Source organism: Choloepus didactylus, chromosome 5 (genome assembly GCF_015220235.1).
Source record: "Choloepus didactylus isolate mChoDid1 chromosome 5, mChoDid1.pri, whole genome shotgun sequence".
Taxonomy (NCBI): Eukaryota; Metazoa; Chordata; class Mammalia; order Pilosa; family Megalonychidae; genus Choloepus; species Choloepus didactylus.
Window position 1 is genome coordinate 153,805,499 of NC_051311.1, and position 18,641 is coordinate 153,824,139.

An 18,641-nucleotide genomic window follows, 5' to 3' on the forward strand; every position below is an offset into this window, starting at 1 on the left:
CTCAGCCTAATCAGACTGGGTGTGAACCTGTAACGAAACATGGGGCACCAGCCTTCCCAGGTTGTAGCCTTCACAAGGAGAGAGGGGTGAGGTGGAGTAAAAAGACCACAATACCATCAAAAAAAATGAGGTAACTAATTAGACACAGATTAACTGTAAACAGTTCTCTCTCTCCAGTAGACAAAAAAAAAAAAAAATCTTCCAATGCTGACTCCACACCAGAATGATTTCCACAGTCAGCCTGTCCTGCTGCCACAGCCGAGGGCTGAGGTGGGGGGTGGGCGGGCAGACCCCCAGGTTGCTGTGCCACAGGCGTGGGCTTGAGTTTGTCTGCCTGTGTCAGATCTGTGTGTGTGTTGTGTTTGGGGGTGAATGTGTTTGGTGGGGTTTCTTTTGGCAGCTGAATATGAGAGACCAATTTATGTTTTGTTTGGAGGAGCAGGGGGCTTGTGTTTGAAGGCCTAAGTGTGTTCTTGGCTTGTGAAGGCCTCTGTGCTCTACTCTCACTGCCCCTTCGGCAACCTCAGCTTTCTGCCGAGGCCTTGGCCCGGTTGTTCTTGTCCAGTTTGATGGGTTCAGGGAATTCGTCGTCCAGCTGCCCCTCCGTTTCCTGTCTAAGTGCATTCCGTGCAGTGCTCTGGAATGCCTGCTCCTGTTGGCGGCCTCCTTGGCACGGGTCTCCAAGTACAGTAGGGAATATTGCTTTTGTGGTAGCACCAGGCCTGTGCTCACTTGGCGGCCACTTGTCTGTTTTCTAGGTCAATCTCATCTCCCAGCACAACACGGGGGAAGTTGTCAGGATCCTGGGGACTGGCCTGGCCTGAGGAGAAACTCATCTCTCCAGCTGTCGAGGGTTTTGACTGTGTTGGGGGCAGTCACACAAATACCAGAACACAGCAGTCTGCACCTCTGAGAGACTGAAACCGTTCCTTCCTGCTGTGTCCCAGATCCTCACTGTAACTACTCTGTCCTCCACCATCACCTCCTTTGCAAAAAGTCCACTCCTATTGTGGCTTTATACTGATTACTGAATTTCTCATTCATATACAGGTTCATGAGTGGTGTCTTACCAACTCCAGAATCTCCCAGGATGGTAACTTTCAGCAGCACTTTCTTCCTGGAGGTCATCCTTCAAACATGGCTGCTCCGCTGGAGGCTCTGGGTGGGACACATGGCCAGGGCCCTGTCGAGGAGGCAAAGCAAGGAAGGAGGGGGACAGAGAGGAAGACCATGTTCCCATACCATGAGTCGCTCCTCACTCTTAAAGGCTCCAGCAGCGTTGTTTTGTGGGGGAGTGAGCACATTAAAAACTCATTGCTTTCTGGGAATGGAAAATGGTGTAGCCACTGTGAAAAGCAGTATGGCAGTTCATCAAAAAGTTAAATATAGAATTACCATATGACCTGCTAATTCCACTTCTAGATAGATACCCCAAAGAACTGAAAAGAGGGATTCAACACCTGTGTTCATAGTAGCATTATTTACAATAGCTGAAAGGTGGAAACAACCCAAGTGTCCATCAACAGATAAATGGACAAACAAAATGTGGTCTATATACACAATGGAATATCATTCTGCCATAAAAAGGAATGAGGTTCAAAGACATACTACAACATGGATGGACCTTGAAGACATCATGTTGAGTGAAATAAGCCAGACAAGAAGGGTCAAATACTGTATGATTTCACTTATATGAACTACCTAGAACTAGCAAATTCCTAGAGAAAGGAAGTAGATTAGAGATTACCAGGGAATGGGGGCAGGAAAGAAGAGGAAGTTGTTGCTTAGTGGGTACAGTTTTTGTAAATTTTGGAAATTTTTAACTTAAAAATGGTGGCATTTTCAACTAGTCTCTCTGTGTCTCATGGACTTGCTTTCACACTGCTTTCTCCAAAGTCTTTCTGATAGTCTAGGCTGCTGTCATGACAATTTCTAACTTTTAAAAAGGTGCTGCTGCCTGAGTGTCTGCCTGCCTCCCTGGCTACACTTCCGGATTTAACAGAATTAGATCAGGATGCTGGTCCCATGTCACATTCAACATGAGTGCAGGGACACCTGGGCCTTGGAAGGATGGATCCACTTGATCTCTTGGGAACGTGTGCTTAAGAATCAGAATTAAATGGGAGGAGTGTGTGGATGGGAGGGGCTGGCTCTTTCCTTAGCATTAAAGACAGGATCTCCCTGTCCTTCATTACATGTGTTATAAGTTCAACTCCAGCTTTATGGTGGGAAAACAGAAGCCCTGAGGAGAGAGTTCTCAGGGAAGAAAGGAGGCTGGAGAAGGGTGTGTAGTTGGGGAGGCTGTTAGAGGGTGTTAGTTTTCTCTTTGAATGGAGCTGCTGTTGTTTTCTGCCTGGGTCTCTCTGCTCCAACACCCTGAGGGAAGGCTCTTAGTCGTTGTCAGAGGAAGACTTCTTCAGTAATAAGTGAACCATGATTGGCAATTGAGTCACCCAGAAAGACACATTTTAATTCAGTCACCACCAATCCTTTATGATGATCAAGGAAAAACCTATTAAACACCTGAATAAATACATTAAAAACATCCCCTTTAGGTAGCTGAAGGTCAAACTGCAGCCTGCTCCATACTAGGGTTGCCAGATTTAGCAAATAGGAATATAGAAAGCCCAGTTAAATTTGGGTTTCAGATAAGCAATGAAAACCAAAAACTTCTAAACTCTAAATTTAATTGGTCTTCTACTATTTTATCTAGTAACCCCACTCCATACACAACTTTTTGGATAGTGGTTTGTGATAAGAGACAAGAAAGACAGTGTATGAGTCATAACAATCTTTAGGGTTGATGAAGAGGGATGATGTTTTAGTTTCCTGGCTGCTAAAATGAATACTGTAAAATGGATTGGCCTAGCAGCAGCAATTAATTGGCTCATGGTTTCAGAGGCTAGAAGGCTTGCTTCCTCCTGGGGTTGGTATCTATTGGCCAGCCAGCATTCTTTGGGGGTTCTTGGCTTTTCTGTCACATGGAAATGCACATGGCTGTGTCTTCTCCTTTCTCCTCTGGGTGTTGTTGACTTTTAGCTTCTGGCTGCTCCCCGTGGCTTCTATCTCTGTCTGATTTTCACTTTGCTTATAAAGGACTCCAGCAATTCAATTAAAGCCCAAACGAATTCAACAGGATCCCAAATTAACTGAAGTAATATCTTGAAGAGATCCTATTTACAATGGGTCCCCACCCACCAGAATGCAGTCCAAGACCAAGAACATGTCCAAACTGGGTGTTCTGGTTTGCTAATGCTGCCATTATGTGAAATACCAGAAATTGACCTTTATAAAGGGGATGTATTAAGTTACAAATTTACAGTCCAAAGGCCATGAAAATGTCCAAATTATAACATCAACAAGAGGATACCGTCACTGAAGAACGGCCGATGGTGTCCAGAAAATCTCTGTTAGCTGGGAAGGCACATAGCTGGCATCTGCTGGACCTTTGCTCTGGGGTTCTGGTTTCAAAATGACTTTCCCCAAAATGTCTCTGGGATAGCATCTCCAAACATCTCCAAGCATCTCAGCAAGCATCTCTCCAAAAGTCTCTCTCAGCTGATCTTGGGGCGTTTTGTATTTTCTTAGCTTCTCTGGAGCAAACTCTGGGTTTCATCTCTTAGCTTAGCATCTGGGTCTGTGCTGGCTTCTAGCCTCTCTTAAGTACTCCAGTAAACTAATCAAGACCCACCCTGAATGGGTGGGGTCCACACCTCCATGGAAATAATTTAATCAAACGTATCACTCTCAGTTGGGTGAGTCATATTTCCACGGAAACATTCAATCAAAAGGTTTGACTCTAAGATTGGGTAAAAAGATCATGGCTTATTAATTTTGGTGATGAACGCACAACTATATAATGGTACTGTGAACAACTGGTGTACTCTTTGTAGGACTGCATGGTCTGTGAATATATCTCAATAAAAATGAATTAAAAAAAAAAGACCATGGCTCTTTTTGGGGGACATAATATATCCAAACTGGCACACTGGGGTACGCAATTCAGTCCACCACAGAAGGGATAAGTTCTTGGTTAATAATAAGGGGGAACATACTGCATTTTTCTCCTTAAATATTTTACAAATAAGTTCTCAAATTGACCTGTTTCTTCCCCATCATATGTTGCTAGCCTTTACCATTTTATTAGTTTATTTCACCCTGGAAACACAGTAAACAGCATCTGCAACGTAAGGAAGCCACACAAGATTGTGGAATAGGGTCAGCGCCAGAGAACCTGCTGTTAGTTTCTACTAAGATGCTTTGAAGCCTGCATGGAGTGTGCACAAAACAGACAGCTGCGCTCCAGCGAGGCCTGGGGGAGAGGGGCTGGGATCTGACATGGTGGTGTAGAAAGCCAACCGGGAATATCACCTGTGGGTATGTTGCCATAGTGCGGCCCCAGGTTGGGGAGCTGCACACGCTGCTCTACCTGCAGAAACGTGGAGGACATGCCTGGCCTGGCCCTGAGGAGCTCCTGTTGTCATTCTCAAGATGACTCTGTAGCAAGGGTGAGTTGGATCTGAATCTCCACGTGGGGACCTTGCTTGATTACACATGGATGCCTCATGTTCCTGAAAGCGACGTGACAGGTGTGTACCAGGGTGGGAGGTGGACATATTTGAAACATACTAAAGATTAGCACACGATGCAGAACTCAGAAGGTGAAAGAGGAAGATAATCCAAAGGCTGAGTCCAGACTCCCCTTTCTAACAAACAAGGGTTGTGGGAGGCTGGGATCAGCTGACTGGAGGACATTTCCACCCTCTTGTCTCTCTCACCCCTCAAACTCACCTTTTCTAACTTCAAATCAGTCGTACCTTTTCACCAAATCTAGTCCTCACCTTGAATTCTCTATTTTGATGAATGATCCCATATTTGCTTGAATAAATGTTTTATAAACACCCTCCATGTCCTGGGTGTTACGTTACTTGCTACTCTAGCTGGAGACCACTCTGGAATATTCTCTCCTGTCATCCCTACAACCAGTCAGTCTTCAGGTCCCAAAGAATCTACCTTAGTAAAGTCTCTCAAAATCACTCTGTTTCCATTCTACTCTATTGGTTGAGATCCAGATTTCAGCTGTTATATTTGCTGAATATATCATGCTTTACGCTGCTACATGCTGCACAGATTTTTTTACATTTCTTTTTCTTTTTTCTCCTTTATCTACATCCAGTTTATTTTAACTCAGCCTTGAAAAATCGCTTCAACCTTCCATTCCTTTAGGAAGCTGTCCTTGATGTTTCTCTCCCATTTGATCTATTTGCCTGTGTCCAACTCATGTGAAAATAACTTACATGCTGTTTAACACATTGCAGAATAATCACAAATCCCTGTGTCAGTCGTCTCTCTTTCCAGATTCCCAGAAGTCAGAGACCATATCTTGTTTGCCTTTTCATTCTTCTCTTGGAGGTCCCAAAAGCTATTGCAAACTCTATATACACAAAATTTAACTCATTATCTTTCCCTTCATTTCTGGTCTTCCTTCCATATTTCCCATCAATGAGTGGTCATACTATCCACCCAGTAGCTCAAGCTAGAGTTGTCAGTGACCCCAGGCTCTCCATGCCTTTCAAATCCATCACTGATTTCCTTTGATTCCAGCTCCAAGCATACCCTGAATCAGTCTGTATCTCTTCACCTCCCTTGTCCCCATTCTCTCTATACCAGTGTTTCTCAACCAGGGGAAATTTTGCCCCTCAGGAGACACTTGACAATGTCTGGCCACTTTCAGTTGTCACACTGGAGGAGGGTGCTACTGGAATCTAGTGAGTATTGGCCAAGGATGCTGCTAAACATTTTTACAATGCATGGGACAACCTCCCCCCAAGAAGATTACCTGGCCCAAAGTGTCAATTGGGAAAGCCATGTGGATCACACTCCCCTTTGTCCAGTGTATGGATGGATGAGTAGAAAAATGGGGCACACACACACAAAAAAGCACCCAGTGTTCTTTTTTACTTTAATTGTTCTTTTTCACTTTAATTTTTATTCTTATTACGTTTGTGTGTGTGGTAATGAAAATGTTCAAAAATTAATTTTGTGGATGGATGCACAACTGTATAACGGTACTGTGAACAACTGACTGTATGCTTTGTATGACTGCATGGTATGTGAATATACCTCAATAAAATTGAATTATTAAAAAAAAAGTCAATGGTGCACTGTCAATAAACTGCTCTCAGCCATCACTTCTTGGTCACCGTAACTGACCCATTTTGGCTCTTTCTGCCACACATTTGACCTTTCCTCACATATCAGCATGCTGACCTTATAAAACTCAAGTTTGATCATCATGCTTAAAATCCTACTGGTTTCCCAGAGCTCTTAGTATATGTTTCAAAATTCCTAACTTAGTTCACTAGGCCTGCATGGTGTGATCTTTGCCAAGGTCACTGCTCAACCCCTGTCTATCTTCTTTCCCTGTCTGTGCCCCCTACATGCTGGTCTTTTTCAGTTTCTTGAAAGTATCCTCCTGAGGACCTAGAAAGTACCCCACTCCCTCCCGCCTCAGGACCTTGGCACCTACCTTTTCCAGGGCCTGGAGGGCTCTTCCTTTCCCTTTACTTCCCCTTCTGACTTCTCTGAACCCCTCAGCTCAGATATCTCACTTGAGAGCCCTTCCTCACTTCCCACACTAGGTGTTAGTGTCTGGGAACATCTAGTCTATGAAATACAGGGTGTTTTCTTTTTGCATCACTTATAATTGAAATTAAATAGCTGTATAATTGATTGTTTAAGGCCTGACTACTGCTACCATATAATCTCCGCCAGGGTACGGATTTGATCCCCAGAGCCTTGAGTAGTGTTTTCCACATGGTAGGCCCTCAAAGGGACATTCGTGAATGAATGAATTCCTTAGTACCTAGTGTGGTAGGGGGCAGTCCTGGCACAGCCCGCCACCTTTCCCTGGGCCCACAAACACAGCCTGTGCTCAGGACCCGGTGTGTGAGCCTGGAGGGATAGAGCACAGCCCCCTGGTAGATAAGGGGACTGCCAGGGCATTCCTTCCCCCAGTGCCCTGAGCATAGGTAAACATTCACTGGAGAAAGTCGGACAGTGCTGGGCAGGTTTTATGGCATCCAGCTCACACCCCAGTGGTATTTCTGACCCCAGAAAGGAGGGAGCAGACTTCCTCTACCGTGGCAACATGGGAACACAAGAGAGAACACAGAACATCAGCCTGCATCAGCCACCGATTGAGACACACTGGGGAAGAGACACCCAGCAGTGAAGCTGACCTTGCTCTGTTTCTTCTCTGGGTGAGAGTAAAGCATCTTTTCCATCAGAGCCTGTGTGAGTCATGCTTTGGCTGGTGACCCTGACACCTGTACTGCAGTGAGCCGGCAGCTCTTTAAGCATCTCCCCTTCTGACCAGCACCTAGTCCAGTTCCTGGCACTCGGTAAAACCTTGATGAGTTACTGACTACATGACTGTCCTTAGCTCTAAATAACAGACAGCTATGGAGAGGTGACTTCGCTAGGGAAGATTGTAGGAGTCTGTGTGCAGTTTCTGCCCTTGTAATCCAGGTCAGAGGGGTGCTTCTTCACTTTCCTTCCATTTCAAGCTTATTTATGAGGACAAGTAAAAGCGCAAAAACCACTTACTCACTACCAGATCACAGCTGGAGAGCCTCTAAGGCTCTGACTTCAGACAGTAAATTTAGATACTCCCTGACTCATAAGAAATAATTAGAATTTTCATCCACATGTCATTTTCCCATACTGTTTACACTTAGTTTTACTGCACTTATTCCCAAACATTCCTGGTGGCATTTCCCAAAAAAGGACCAAATCTTGTTTAGCAGACCCCTGGTTTTCTGAAGCACTCCATAAACAGCAACCAAGAAGTCACAGGAGGTATTATGCTCTGATGAGATCCAATTTTACAGTGGACAAGAACAAAGCATGAGAGAAGAGATGGAAAACTCTCACAGATCTGGAGAAAAAAAGTATTGAGGTAAAGGAAAATCCATAGTCTGAATATTAGTTTCAGAGCAAGAAACAGAGGTGGCAATGTTGATTGAACAGAGGGTAGGTAGAAAGCACTTAACTTTGGCAGATCAACCAACCTCTCTGAGCCTCTGATTTCCCCTGGAGAATAGGGGTAATAACAACAGCTAGTGGTAGGGATGTTGTAACAATGAAATGAGTTATTAGGCCCATGCCTGGCTCACGGTAGGTGCTAGCTGGGCATTTGTCATTACTCTCAACTCACATTTTCCTTCTTTGTTCTCACTTATAGAGTATGAATATCAGACTAGGAAGGCTGTAATTGGAAGGAGGAAAGTGACATGAACAATGAAACGCTCAGTCAGGGGTCACCAACTTCACACCTGAAGGGACCAGGAAGGTACCTTAATGAGTCAAATGGCCTAGGTAGAAACTAGAAACTAGAAATAAATGCTCCCCCCACCCCTGCCCTCCAAGGGGACAGCAGCTCCTTAGCCCTAGGAGACCCAATATCCCACATGGGAAAGTGTGCCTAGGGGTGTCACGGACCCCCAAATTTCAAGAAAAGTCTAGAATTCAAATTTTATGTTGCATCTTCAATATCTCAATGTTGGCAATTAATTCAAAGTTTTTAAAACCTTATTTGAACACAACGACATACAGCCAGGGTCTGAATTATAGGTCTGGCTCAAAGGAATTATATTTCAGATGCCAAGTAACTCAACTCACCAAATGATGACCAGTTGTCCTTCAAAATCAGAGGTATTTGGAGGGTGTAAGAAGACCAAAGATGAAAAAGTATTTCCATTTTCATCAAAGGAGAAAGGTTCAATCTGTATACTATAGACTGTAGCCTTGTTAGAACAGTGTATCAGATGAATAGCTCTATGCTTGGAAATGAAAGAGGTGACTAGGATTTGGCATGGGTTTGATGAAAAATTTTGCCAAAGTACCTTCATTGTCTTTTTTGATGTAGTTACAAGACTGAGAGATGGGCAGTGTGGTTGACATTGCTACTGGATTCCAGTAAGAATTTGATAATTTTTTTTATTATTCCTTCAGATAAGGGAGTCATACAGGTTGAATGATAACACAGTTGGGTGTAAATGTTGAGCACTGATGTCCAGGCATATGTCTTCCTCAAAGTCTATGTTATTTAAGACCTCAGGAACATCAGGAGAAGTATTACAGGGGAAATTTCTCTTAATGAGATCTGATTTTAAAGAGAAATGGAGAAAAACACATGGAAGGCAAATTCAAACAGAGGAGGCAAAGAGTGGTGTGGGCTTCCAACAGAATGCATGAAGATCTGCGCTCAGCTGTGGCCTCTTCACCATTTTCACGGGTGACGTTGACAATGACATGCATCAGCCCTTGCTTCATTTTCCAGCTTCTGCTTTCTCCATTCCTTGCAGCTGCCTCCTGTTGGTTCATCCTCAGCACTGTCCCCTCTCCTTCCAGCCTCTGAATCCATCTCGTCCAAGCAAGCTTATCAGCAAGTTGTGTCCCTGGGCTCAAAGCAGGAAGTGCTATCCATGTGCCTCCATGTTCTTGCCCCATAGAAACTCCCTATCACCCCTATATGCCAGGATTATGTTTCCACCATGCTTGCTGTCTTGTTCTTTCTAGTTCCTCTTCCAGGGACTAAAGCCTTTCTTTTAAATGCCAAACAATTGTAGCTCTTGGGAAAACTCTCCTGGATCTTGAGGATGGTCTGTCAGATTCTCGGTTCCTCTCATCACAACTCCCTCTCCCCTCCAGAATGAGACAGCACTGTCTTCTTTTGGAAATATTAGGGACATCTATGGCCAAATTCATGGCTAAATTGGTCGTGTCCTTTGGATAGCACACCTTGCCCACCCCTCCATGCTCAGCATTCCTTTGGGCTCCATCTACCCTCCTGAGAGGGTCATAGAAACTTCTTTGACCCATTCTGCTCCATGGTGCTATTAAGAATGATCATGTCTCCTGTCCCAATCCTGGGGTGTGACCAAAAAAAGGCATGTTTATGAGACGTGTAGATTACATTGAATTATGGGGGAAAAAACAGAATTCAAAGGAAGATTTTGACAAGTATAAGTTAGCTGGAAAAGTTTTGATCTTGGTCCATATCCCACCTGCTCAAATGCAGAATAAGGTAGATACAAATATGTGGCATCTCATGTTAAATAGACAGGGAATTTTGATGTGCTTATTAAAAAGTTATCTCAGTGTGAGTCATCAGTTTCTGAGATGACTGCCTAAAAAAGCCAGAATGAGCTCAGACTGCATTAATGTAAGTATAGAAGTTGGAAGGCGGAAAGCGATAGCCCACTTTATTATGTGCTGGTCAGTCACACCTGGAATTCTGTGTTCATTTCTGGAAGCCACATGTCTAGATAATTAAAATAATCAGGAACACAGAAGCAAGAAGTGGGCTGATGATGAGACTGAAAACATGCCCAAATGAAAATTTATTGAGGAGCTAATGATGTTTAGCCTGTAGGAGAGATGGTTTGAGGAAACATTAAATGTGTCTTCAAATACGTGGAGGGTTATTATATGGAAGACTTGTCTGTATGACTGTAATGGGTTAAAACTGCAACAGGGTGAAAGCTTCAAGGAAGAACTTTCCAAAAGTCCAAAAATGAAATTAGCTGCTTCTGCAGCTGTTGAATATCTCTGTCACTGGAGAGATTTAAGCATAGGCCAGATGATCACTGGTTGGGATGTGGTAGAGGCGAGACAAGCATCAGGTTGGTCTTTGGGTTATATGACCTTTGCAATCCCTTCCAGACTCAGATCTTTTGTGAGTCTAGGTATGTATTTTAAAGCCAGACCTCCATCTGAAGGGAAGGAATGTATAAAGGAAATAATATCTAATGATAGTCCATTACACAAAGATACTTCAAATATATTATTGCGTTTATTATGCACAAAAATCCTATGCAGTGGATATTATTTCAATTTTCAGAGGAGGAAATTATGGTTAAAGAGATTAAATACTTTTCACAAGATCACACAGATAAAAAAGGAAGGAATTGGATTGACCCAGGTCTGCAGGACTCAAAACCTGTACTTATTCCATGGAAGTATGCAATAAGTAAAATTTCCAAGACTTTGCAGATCGGTGATGTTTGTCCTGTTTTCTTTTCCCTTGCAGGATGTCATGTGGGAAAAGAGCCCTGTCCTGCAACTCAGGAGATTGGAGATTCTGACTCAGAACCACTTCCGTAAAAAACATGGTGCTGCATCCACCCTTGGTTTCCTTGATGGTAAAATAAGGTAATGAACTAGATGATCTCAAAGGTTCTGTCTAGATTTAACATTTCATAGTTTTAAAGAAGTATTTAGGCAATTTAATTAAATTGAGTTACACAGATTTTCCCCCAAAGTTCTTAGAGTCCTTTTCTTCTGGAATTTTATCTATCTTTGGAAAAATCAAAAGCAAATCTTACATGTGTCAAATAAAAGTGATCAACCATTATTTTATTTTGCACTAGTTGAAGAATTCTTTTGTCTTCCTTGTAGCTGAAAGATCTTACTGAGTTACAGTCTTTGTATCAGTCTCTTTTTATTAAGTTTGAATGTGGTGCTCCTCTCTCCTCAGCTGTCGGGGATCTTAGGCTCTTGCTACCACCTTCTTCAAGTCTTCCGTTTCTTTTCTGAGCCAACTTTTGATAGTAAACACAGAATATATCATTAAAGACAGTTGTGCTCACCAACTATTCCATGTGCTCCTCTAATTTCCCAGCATTCCTTGCAGTTATATTGAGGCGACATTTGTAGCTCAGACCAAAGGTGAGAGGCGATGAAGAGTAGGTTTGCCTCCTCCATTCTTTCCTCCCCAATCTTGGCTGAGATAACAGAATCACAATGTGGAGTCTGCACCTATGTCAGTGGATGGAGGAGAGCCTACCAACTACTTCAAACACTGAATGAGTGATACAAAACTTTTACTAAACTAAGCCAGTGAAGTTTTAGAGTTTATTTGCTATCGCGACTGATCATGACAGATACATCTACTCATGTACTTCCTATAGACTTCCATTAATGTAAATGGTCTAAATGTACCAATTAAAAGGCAGAATTGTCAGATTGAATAAATAAGAAGATCCAACTCTATGCTGCCTGTAAGTAACCAAATTTAAATATAAGGGCACAAATAGAGTAAAAGGATGGAGAAAGATACACGTGCTAATCCTAATCAAACGAAAGCTGGGTGGACCTATTATCATCAAAGTAGATTTCAGAGCAAAGAGTAATTCTAGGAATAAAAGTGGTCATTTCAGATGATAAAAGGGTCAGTTCAACAAGAGAACAAACAATCCTGGTGCTTATGTTCCTAATAACAGAAGGACAAACAACAAATTGATAACTAACACCAAATTATAACAAATCGAAACATTCATAATTTTAGCCATCAATTTCAACACTCCTCTCTCAATAATCAATAGAATAGACAGAAAACCAATGACTAAACTGCACTGTCATACAACTATACCTTATTGACATTTATAGAGCACTCCACACAACAACAGAAGAACATACATTTTTACAAGCGTGCACCAAGTGTTTACCAACTAACCATATACTAGGTCATAAAACAACTCTTAAAAAAGATTCAAATCATAGAAAGTGTGACCTCCAACCACAATACCACAATGGAATTAAATTAGAAATCAATAACAGAGGATATCTTGAAAACCTCCAAGTACTGGGAAACTGAAGAGCACACTTCTAAATAACCCATGTGTCAAGGAAGAAATCAGAAGAGAAATTAGAAAGCATTTTGAACTGAATGAAAATGGGAATAACCATACTACAAATTGAGGGATGCAACTAAAATATAATTTAGAGGGAAATTTATAGCATTAAACACCTGTGTTAGAAAAGAAAAAAGGTCTCACGTCAATGACTTAATTAACTTAATATTTGACTTTAAGGAACTGGAAAAAGAAAAGCAAATGAATTCCAAAGCAGAAGAACAGAAATAATAATAATCAAAGCAGAAATCAATGAAAGACAACAGAGAGCTTATAGAGATAATCAATGAGACCAAAAATTTTTTAAGGTTAATAAAATTGATAAGTCTCTATATATTCTGATTAGGAAAAAAAAACAAATTACCAACACTAGGAATGAAAGATGAAACATTATTACAAATCCTCAGATATTAAAAGGAAAATAAGGAAATATGATGAAAAAATTTATACTAATAAATTCAAAAATTTAGACGAAATAGTCTATTTTCTTGAAAGGTACAAACTATCAAAGCTCACTCAAGAAGAAACAGGTAACTTAGTAGCCCTTGTTGGGAGACAATTTCCATGGGTCTCTTGTGTTTCTGCCTGTTTTGTAAACAGAAGCACTGAGAGCTTTTGTGCTGGGCTATCTTTTAAAAGATGGTTGTATAGTGAACAGCTTTGGAAAACAGAGATAGTGTGTCCCTCTAGGGCAGAGAGCAGGTTTGCTTTCTGTCCAGTATAATAAAGAGAACGTCCCTCTCCTACTCAGGTTTGCTAGCAACCCATGATAAAATATTTGAGTTTCCTAACCCTGGGGGTTCCTTAGCAGTGATGCCATTCCAAAGTCCCAGAAGCATTTGGGCTAATAATCCTTCCTCCAATTTTACACTGGTCTTTCTCACTGCAGGGATTTCTGAACAGTACCTGAATGGATGATTTACTCAAGGCTTTATAGAGACAACACACATACATTTTTCTTCTTTTTCCTTCTCCTCTTTCCCTTTTATTTTTTTCTCCTTTGCTTTCTCTTCTTCCTCCTACTCTTACACTTTATCCTCTTATTTTTAATAGCTGTATTGAGATATAATTCCCATACCACAAAATTCACCCACTCATAGAGTTATGCAAATGTCATTGCAATCTAATTTTAGAACATTCTTAAGTATCCCCCAAAGAAACTTCATACCCACTGGCAGTCAATCTCCATTCCTGCCCCTTGCCCCCACCCCAGGCAACCACTAATCTACTTTCTGTCTCTACAGATTTTCCAGTTTTGGACATTTCTTATAAATGGAATTATATAATGTTGTCTTTTTTGATTGGCTTTTTTTCATTTTGCATAAGGTTTTTAAGGTTCATCCATCATGTAGCATGAATCTATCTCAGTATATCATTCCTTTTTATTACCAAAAAAAATTCCATTGTATTGTTTATCCTTTCATCAGCTGATGGACATTTGAGTTGTTTCCACTTTTTAGCTCTTATGAATAATGCTGCTATGAGCATTTGTGTACAAGTTTCTGCGTGGATGCATGCTTTCATTTATCTTGAGCACACATATAGAAGTGGAATTTCTGGGTCAAATGGTAACCTGATGTTTACCTTTTTGAGGAACTGCCACAATGTTTTCTGAAGTGGCTGCCCCATTTGACATTCCCACCAGCAATGTACGAAGGTTCCAATTTCTCTACCTCCTTGCCAATACTTGCTATTGTCTATCATTTTTATTACAGCCACCCTAATGGGTTTGAAGTGGTATTTACCTTGTGGTTGTGGTTTCTATTTCCATTTTCTTGATGATTAATGGTGTTGAGCACTATGTTATGTGCTTATTGGCCATTTTTATATCTTCTTTGGAGAAATATCTGCTCAAATCCTTTGCCTATTTTTAAATTGGGTTTTTATAGTTGAGTTGTAAGAATTTCTTGCATATGCTGCATACAATTCCTTTATCAAATATAAAATTTGCAAATATTTTCTCCTATTCTGAGGGTTGTATTTTAATTTTCTTCATGGTGTCCATTGAAGTGCAAGTTTTTCATTTAATTGAAGTTCATTTTATCCAATACTTTTTCTTTTGTTGCTTGTGCCTTTGGTGTTGTATCTAAGAAAGCATTGCCTAACACAAGGTCATGAAGATTTAATCCTATTTTTTTTCCTAAAAAGCTTATGGTTTTAGCTATTACATTTTTTTTTTGAGGCAGTAATCTGTATTTTATTAGTGTGTGATTAATTAAAGAGCACACTCACTACCATGAACTTGGGTCCTATGCTATAGGATTATTTTTGCCTTTCCCCCAAAGGATCATTTATTCTTGAAGTAATAGGCTTTTAAGGCACATTTTAACAAAAATCCATCATATACCCAGCTTGAAAAATGGAAGCTCCACCTGGTTACAATAATAAATATACCTAAGGATTGTGTGATTTACCAGATAGGCAAGTGTCTCTATCTTGAGGATAAATTCACATTAGAAAACTGATTCTTTATTTGATTATTCAAAGGAAAACATTCTGTAAAAAAAGTATTAGAGAATTACATTACAAGAATAACCTATGTGTGTTAGGCTTGTTGGCAAAGACCCAACAGGGTATAGCTCTGGAAATTAGGAAAAAGACTTCCCTGGAACCCTGGGTTCCTACCCACCCAGGTTCCTGAGTAGGAATCATGTGGAAAGGTGTTAGGGCATCTTACTGATTTTTAGAAATCTCCTTCCAAAACTCATAGACCCTTGGGAGGGCTCAAACCTTAAGTTCCAATCAGTTACTGCCTTCAATTTCAGTTACCAGCTTTGAAGGAATAAGACTTGGCGAAAGGGAAGAGAGAGGATGGAAAGGAGTCACAGATAGAAGTGAGAGAATTTCAAGGACAAGTTACTTTAGGGACATCATACATTTTGCTTGGACCAGCTTTAATGTCCCTAGGAGGCTCTGCTAAAACAGAACAGAACAAAATTATTTTCTAATGCCCCACATGCATGCCTTAGGGCACTGACCTTTGGGATGGCCAAAGAATAATCTACTTGGAATAAATTGGAGTGGGGACACATTTAGGAGTCTTTTAATTTCCCTGTTAGTTTAAAGTAAACATAAGTGAAAGAATTTCAGAAACAAATGCCCAGCTAATTGTAATGCCTCCCATGGACGTCCCTTTTCCAACTGACCATTAGGGGTTTTCTGGGATGGCAATTCAGCCTTAAAGAGTGTGCTGGTGGCAAGCTGAGCTTCATGAGTTCAATCATAATGTGGGGGCGGGGATGGAGCACACGAGGCACACTACTGCAAATGAAAAGGAAACTAAGAAGTGACAATGTGCCCGATAGGATTAAGCTCTGTGGTGGAGATCCAAGACTTGCTCCATTCACTGTGTCATGTAGCAATAAGAAAATGGCCCTGAATGAACATATTAAATGTAGCACAACAATAAGCCCATTTCACAGGGGCCAAAAATACAGAATTGTATATTGTATTTTTTAGTCTGCAGTTGCCAATCACCTACATTTGGGAAACTTTTTGGCCTCTGACATTACTTTTGCTCCTGGTGCATGTACAGAAAACCCTCCAGAAACCCTGTATTTCAGCAATATTCATTTCTCTACAACGGTCAGCAGTATTTTAGAAATCTGGTCCCAAAGGTTCTAAAAAACAGTAATGCAGCAAAAAGAAACAACCTCTCTGTATAAAGTGATTGCAGAGATGTGTGCTGAGGTAAAGAGCTTCATAAAAATTGTTGATTAGGGAAGCACTGCCACGGCTAGAAATTTTTAGATAAGTTTGGTGCTAATATTATTCTACAAAACTCCTGTTTACACCATTATAAACAGGACAGTTCTTATTGCTACTGGAGCTTGCTGCCCCAGTCTGTTCCAGCTCCACTGAAAAATGTTTTCTTTTAAATAATTGGTAGCAAATATTCCCATGTTTATAAAAAGTCACTGCCGATGTATCATTTTTTTAACTTCTGATTGCCTTATGTATACAGACTACAATATGCATGTCCTTGACACCAAGTACAGAAAAAAGCTTAGAAAAGTAGTTTTATCAAAGTTCAGTTCAATGAGAAAAAGATATGAAAAAGTACATAATATGTACAGTTCCTGGCAGTTCTTATATGTGATTTTTTTAATACAGACCAAAAAGTTTACATCTGTATAATGAAATTACAGTGGATTTCATTTCATTGTTAATATACAAGTTTTTGCTTCAAAGTGCTTACTTTATTTAAAAAAGAGAAGATTGAGTGGGTTGCAGGAATATTTTTTTTTAACAGATCCATGTCACGTCAACTCCTTCCTCTTCCTGTAGTGCAACACGGCGCAGCAGCCTCATCATAAAGATCTCATTTCAAAAGATGTTGCTGCAACGTCACCTACAGCAGCACTCTAGGGGTCTCATTAGGGGTGGCTCCTTTTTTCTTCTGCAGCTGATTCTGAACCTTTCCTGATTTCACCACTTTCATTCTCACCTCAAATACTTCATGGATGGCTTTCCGGAAGCAGTGAAAATTATAGTCAATAAGCCCTTTTCTTTCAAAGATTTCCTCTCGGACAAAGCAAACGAGAGCCAGGAACTTTGTCACCTCTTTTAAATAAAGAACTGTTGTATTATTTAGCTTTATAATCGCTGTTGATTCCTTGTCATAGGGGGTTCCTGCTCCATCTTCTTTGAGACCATAAATACAAGAGATGTCGATAACCACATCTATCATATCACAGCAGAGTTCATATGTTGGCATGTCCACTGGGGTACTATCAGTTGCAATATAAGTTTTGCTGACAACGTCAAAGAGAAATGTCTTTTCAATTCCAGAATTTGAGATAAAGATATTCAGCAAATTCTCCAGGGTTGGGAGTTGTGGAATCAGTTTCTGAACCACTTTGCTAAAAGCTTCAAATATTGAATGATCATATATGCTTGTCAGATAAAAGCTGAGGTGAATTTTTTCTAGTTCAGCATCTGCAAGGTCATCGTTTGCCCTCTGGTGAATACCTCTTTGGGTTTCAATTTTGTGGTCATCTGAGAGGCCGTCCACTTTATGAATAAATACCTCAAAGTTGATGTCAGTGTTGACTTTGTAGGCTCGGGTCACCATGAGGTGGAGCCTGGCCAAGGCTTCCATGTAATCGTCCTGGGAGTCAATGACAAATATCAGTGCTCCCGTTCCCCTGAAGGTCATCTCATAGTCAAATGTAGGGTCAAAAAAGTCAATCTGCCCTGGGAAGTCCCAAATCTGAAAATTAACAAAGGAGCTGTTGGAAACATCTTCCCGGCTTATCTTGTTAGTGCTCTCCAGGAACAGCGTTTCGTTGGGAGACATTTTGTGAAAGACAACTTCCTGAATAGATGACTTGCCACTTCTCCTCAGGCCCATGAGCAAGATTCTTGGCTCCACCTCAGTGCTGAAGGGATCGCTGAAGTCCAGAACTCCCTCCTCAGCCCTGCTGTGTGGGTTGGCGCCGATAGTCTGCTAGCCCCACCAGCTCCTCCTCCTCCTCCTCCTCCTCCTCGTCGTCCTCCGGCTGTGGCTTCCCCAGCGCCTGGCTCATCGTGCCCTCGGGCCGGGGGTCCCTGGTGGGGGCCAATCCTCCGCGCCTTCTGCCCGCAACCTATTTCTGAATTTGGGTTTTGTCTGGAGCTTAGTGGGAGGAGTCCTTTAGCTATTACATTTGATGCATTTTGAGTTATTTCTCTGTATGATGTGAGGGTTTCAACTTTATTCTTTTGCTTGCAGATATCCAGTTGTCCCAACATCAATTGTTGAAAAGACTCTTGTTTCCCCATTGAATTGTCATGTTGCAAATAAATAGACCATAAAGACATAGGTTTATTTCTGGGCTCTCAATCTATTGCACTGATCTCTATATCTATCTTTATGCCAGTAGCACACTGTCTTCATTACCATAGCTTTGTGAATCCTCCAAATTTGTTCTTATACATCCAGACAGTTTTGTCTATTCTGGG

General features: G+C 41.2%; 1 protein-coding gene and 1 pseudogene across 1 annotated transcript; both read right to left on the reverse strand.

The window, feature by feature from the left end:
* Nucleotides 1-523: 523 nt before the first annotated feature.
* Nucleotides 524-1,128, reverse strand: LOC119535033 (annotated as a pseudogene).
* A 15,921-nt stretch (nt 1,129-17,049) lies between these two features.
* LOC119535032 (ras-related GTP-binding protein D-like) lies at nt 17,050-18,226 on the reverse strand. Its single transcript, XM_037837563.1, is given in 2 exon segments — nt 17,050-18,139; nt 18,141-18,226. Coding segments are annotated over 2 exon segments (1,176 nt in total).
* Nucleotides 18,227-18,641: the final 415 nt, after the last annotated feature.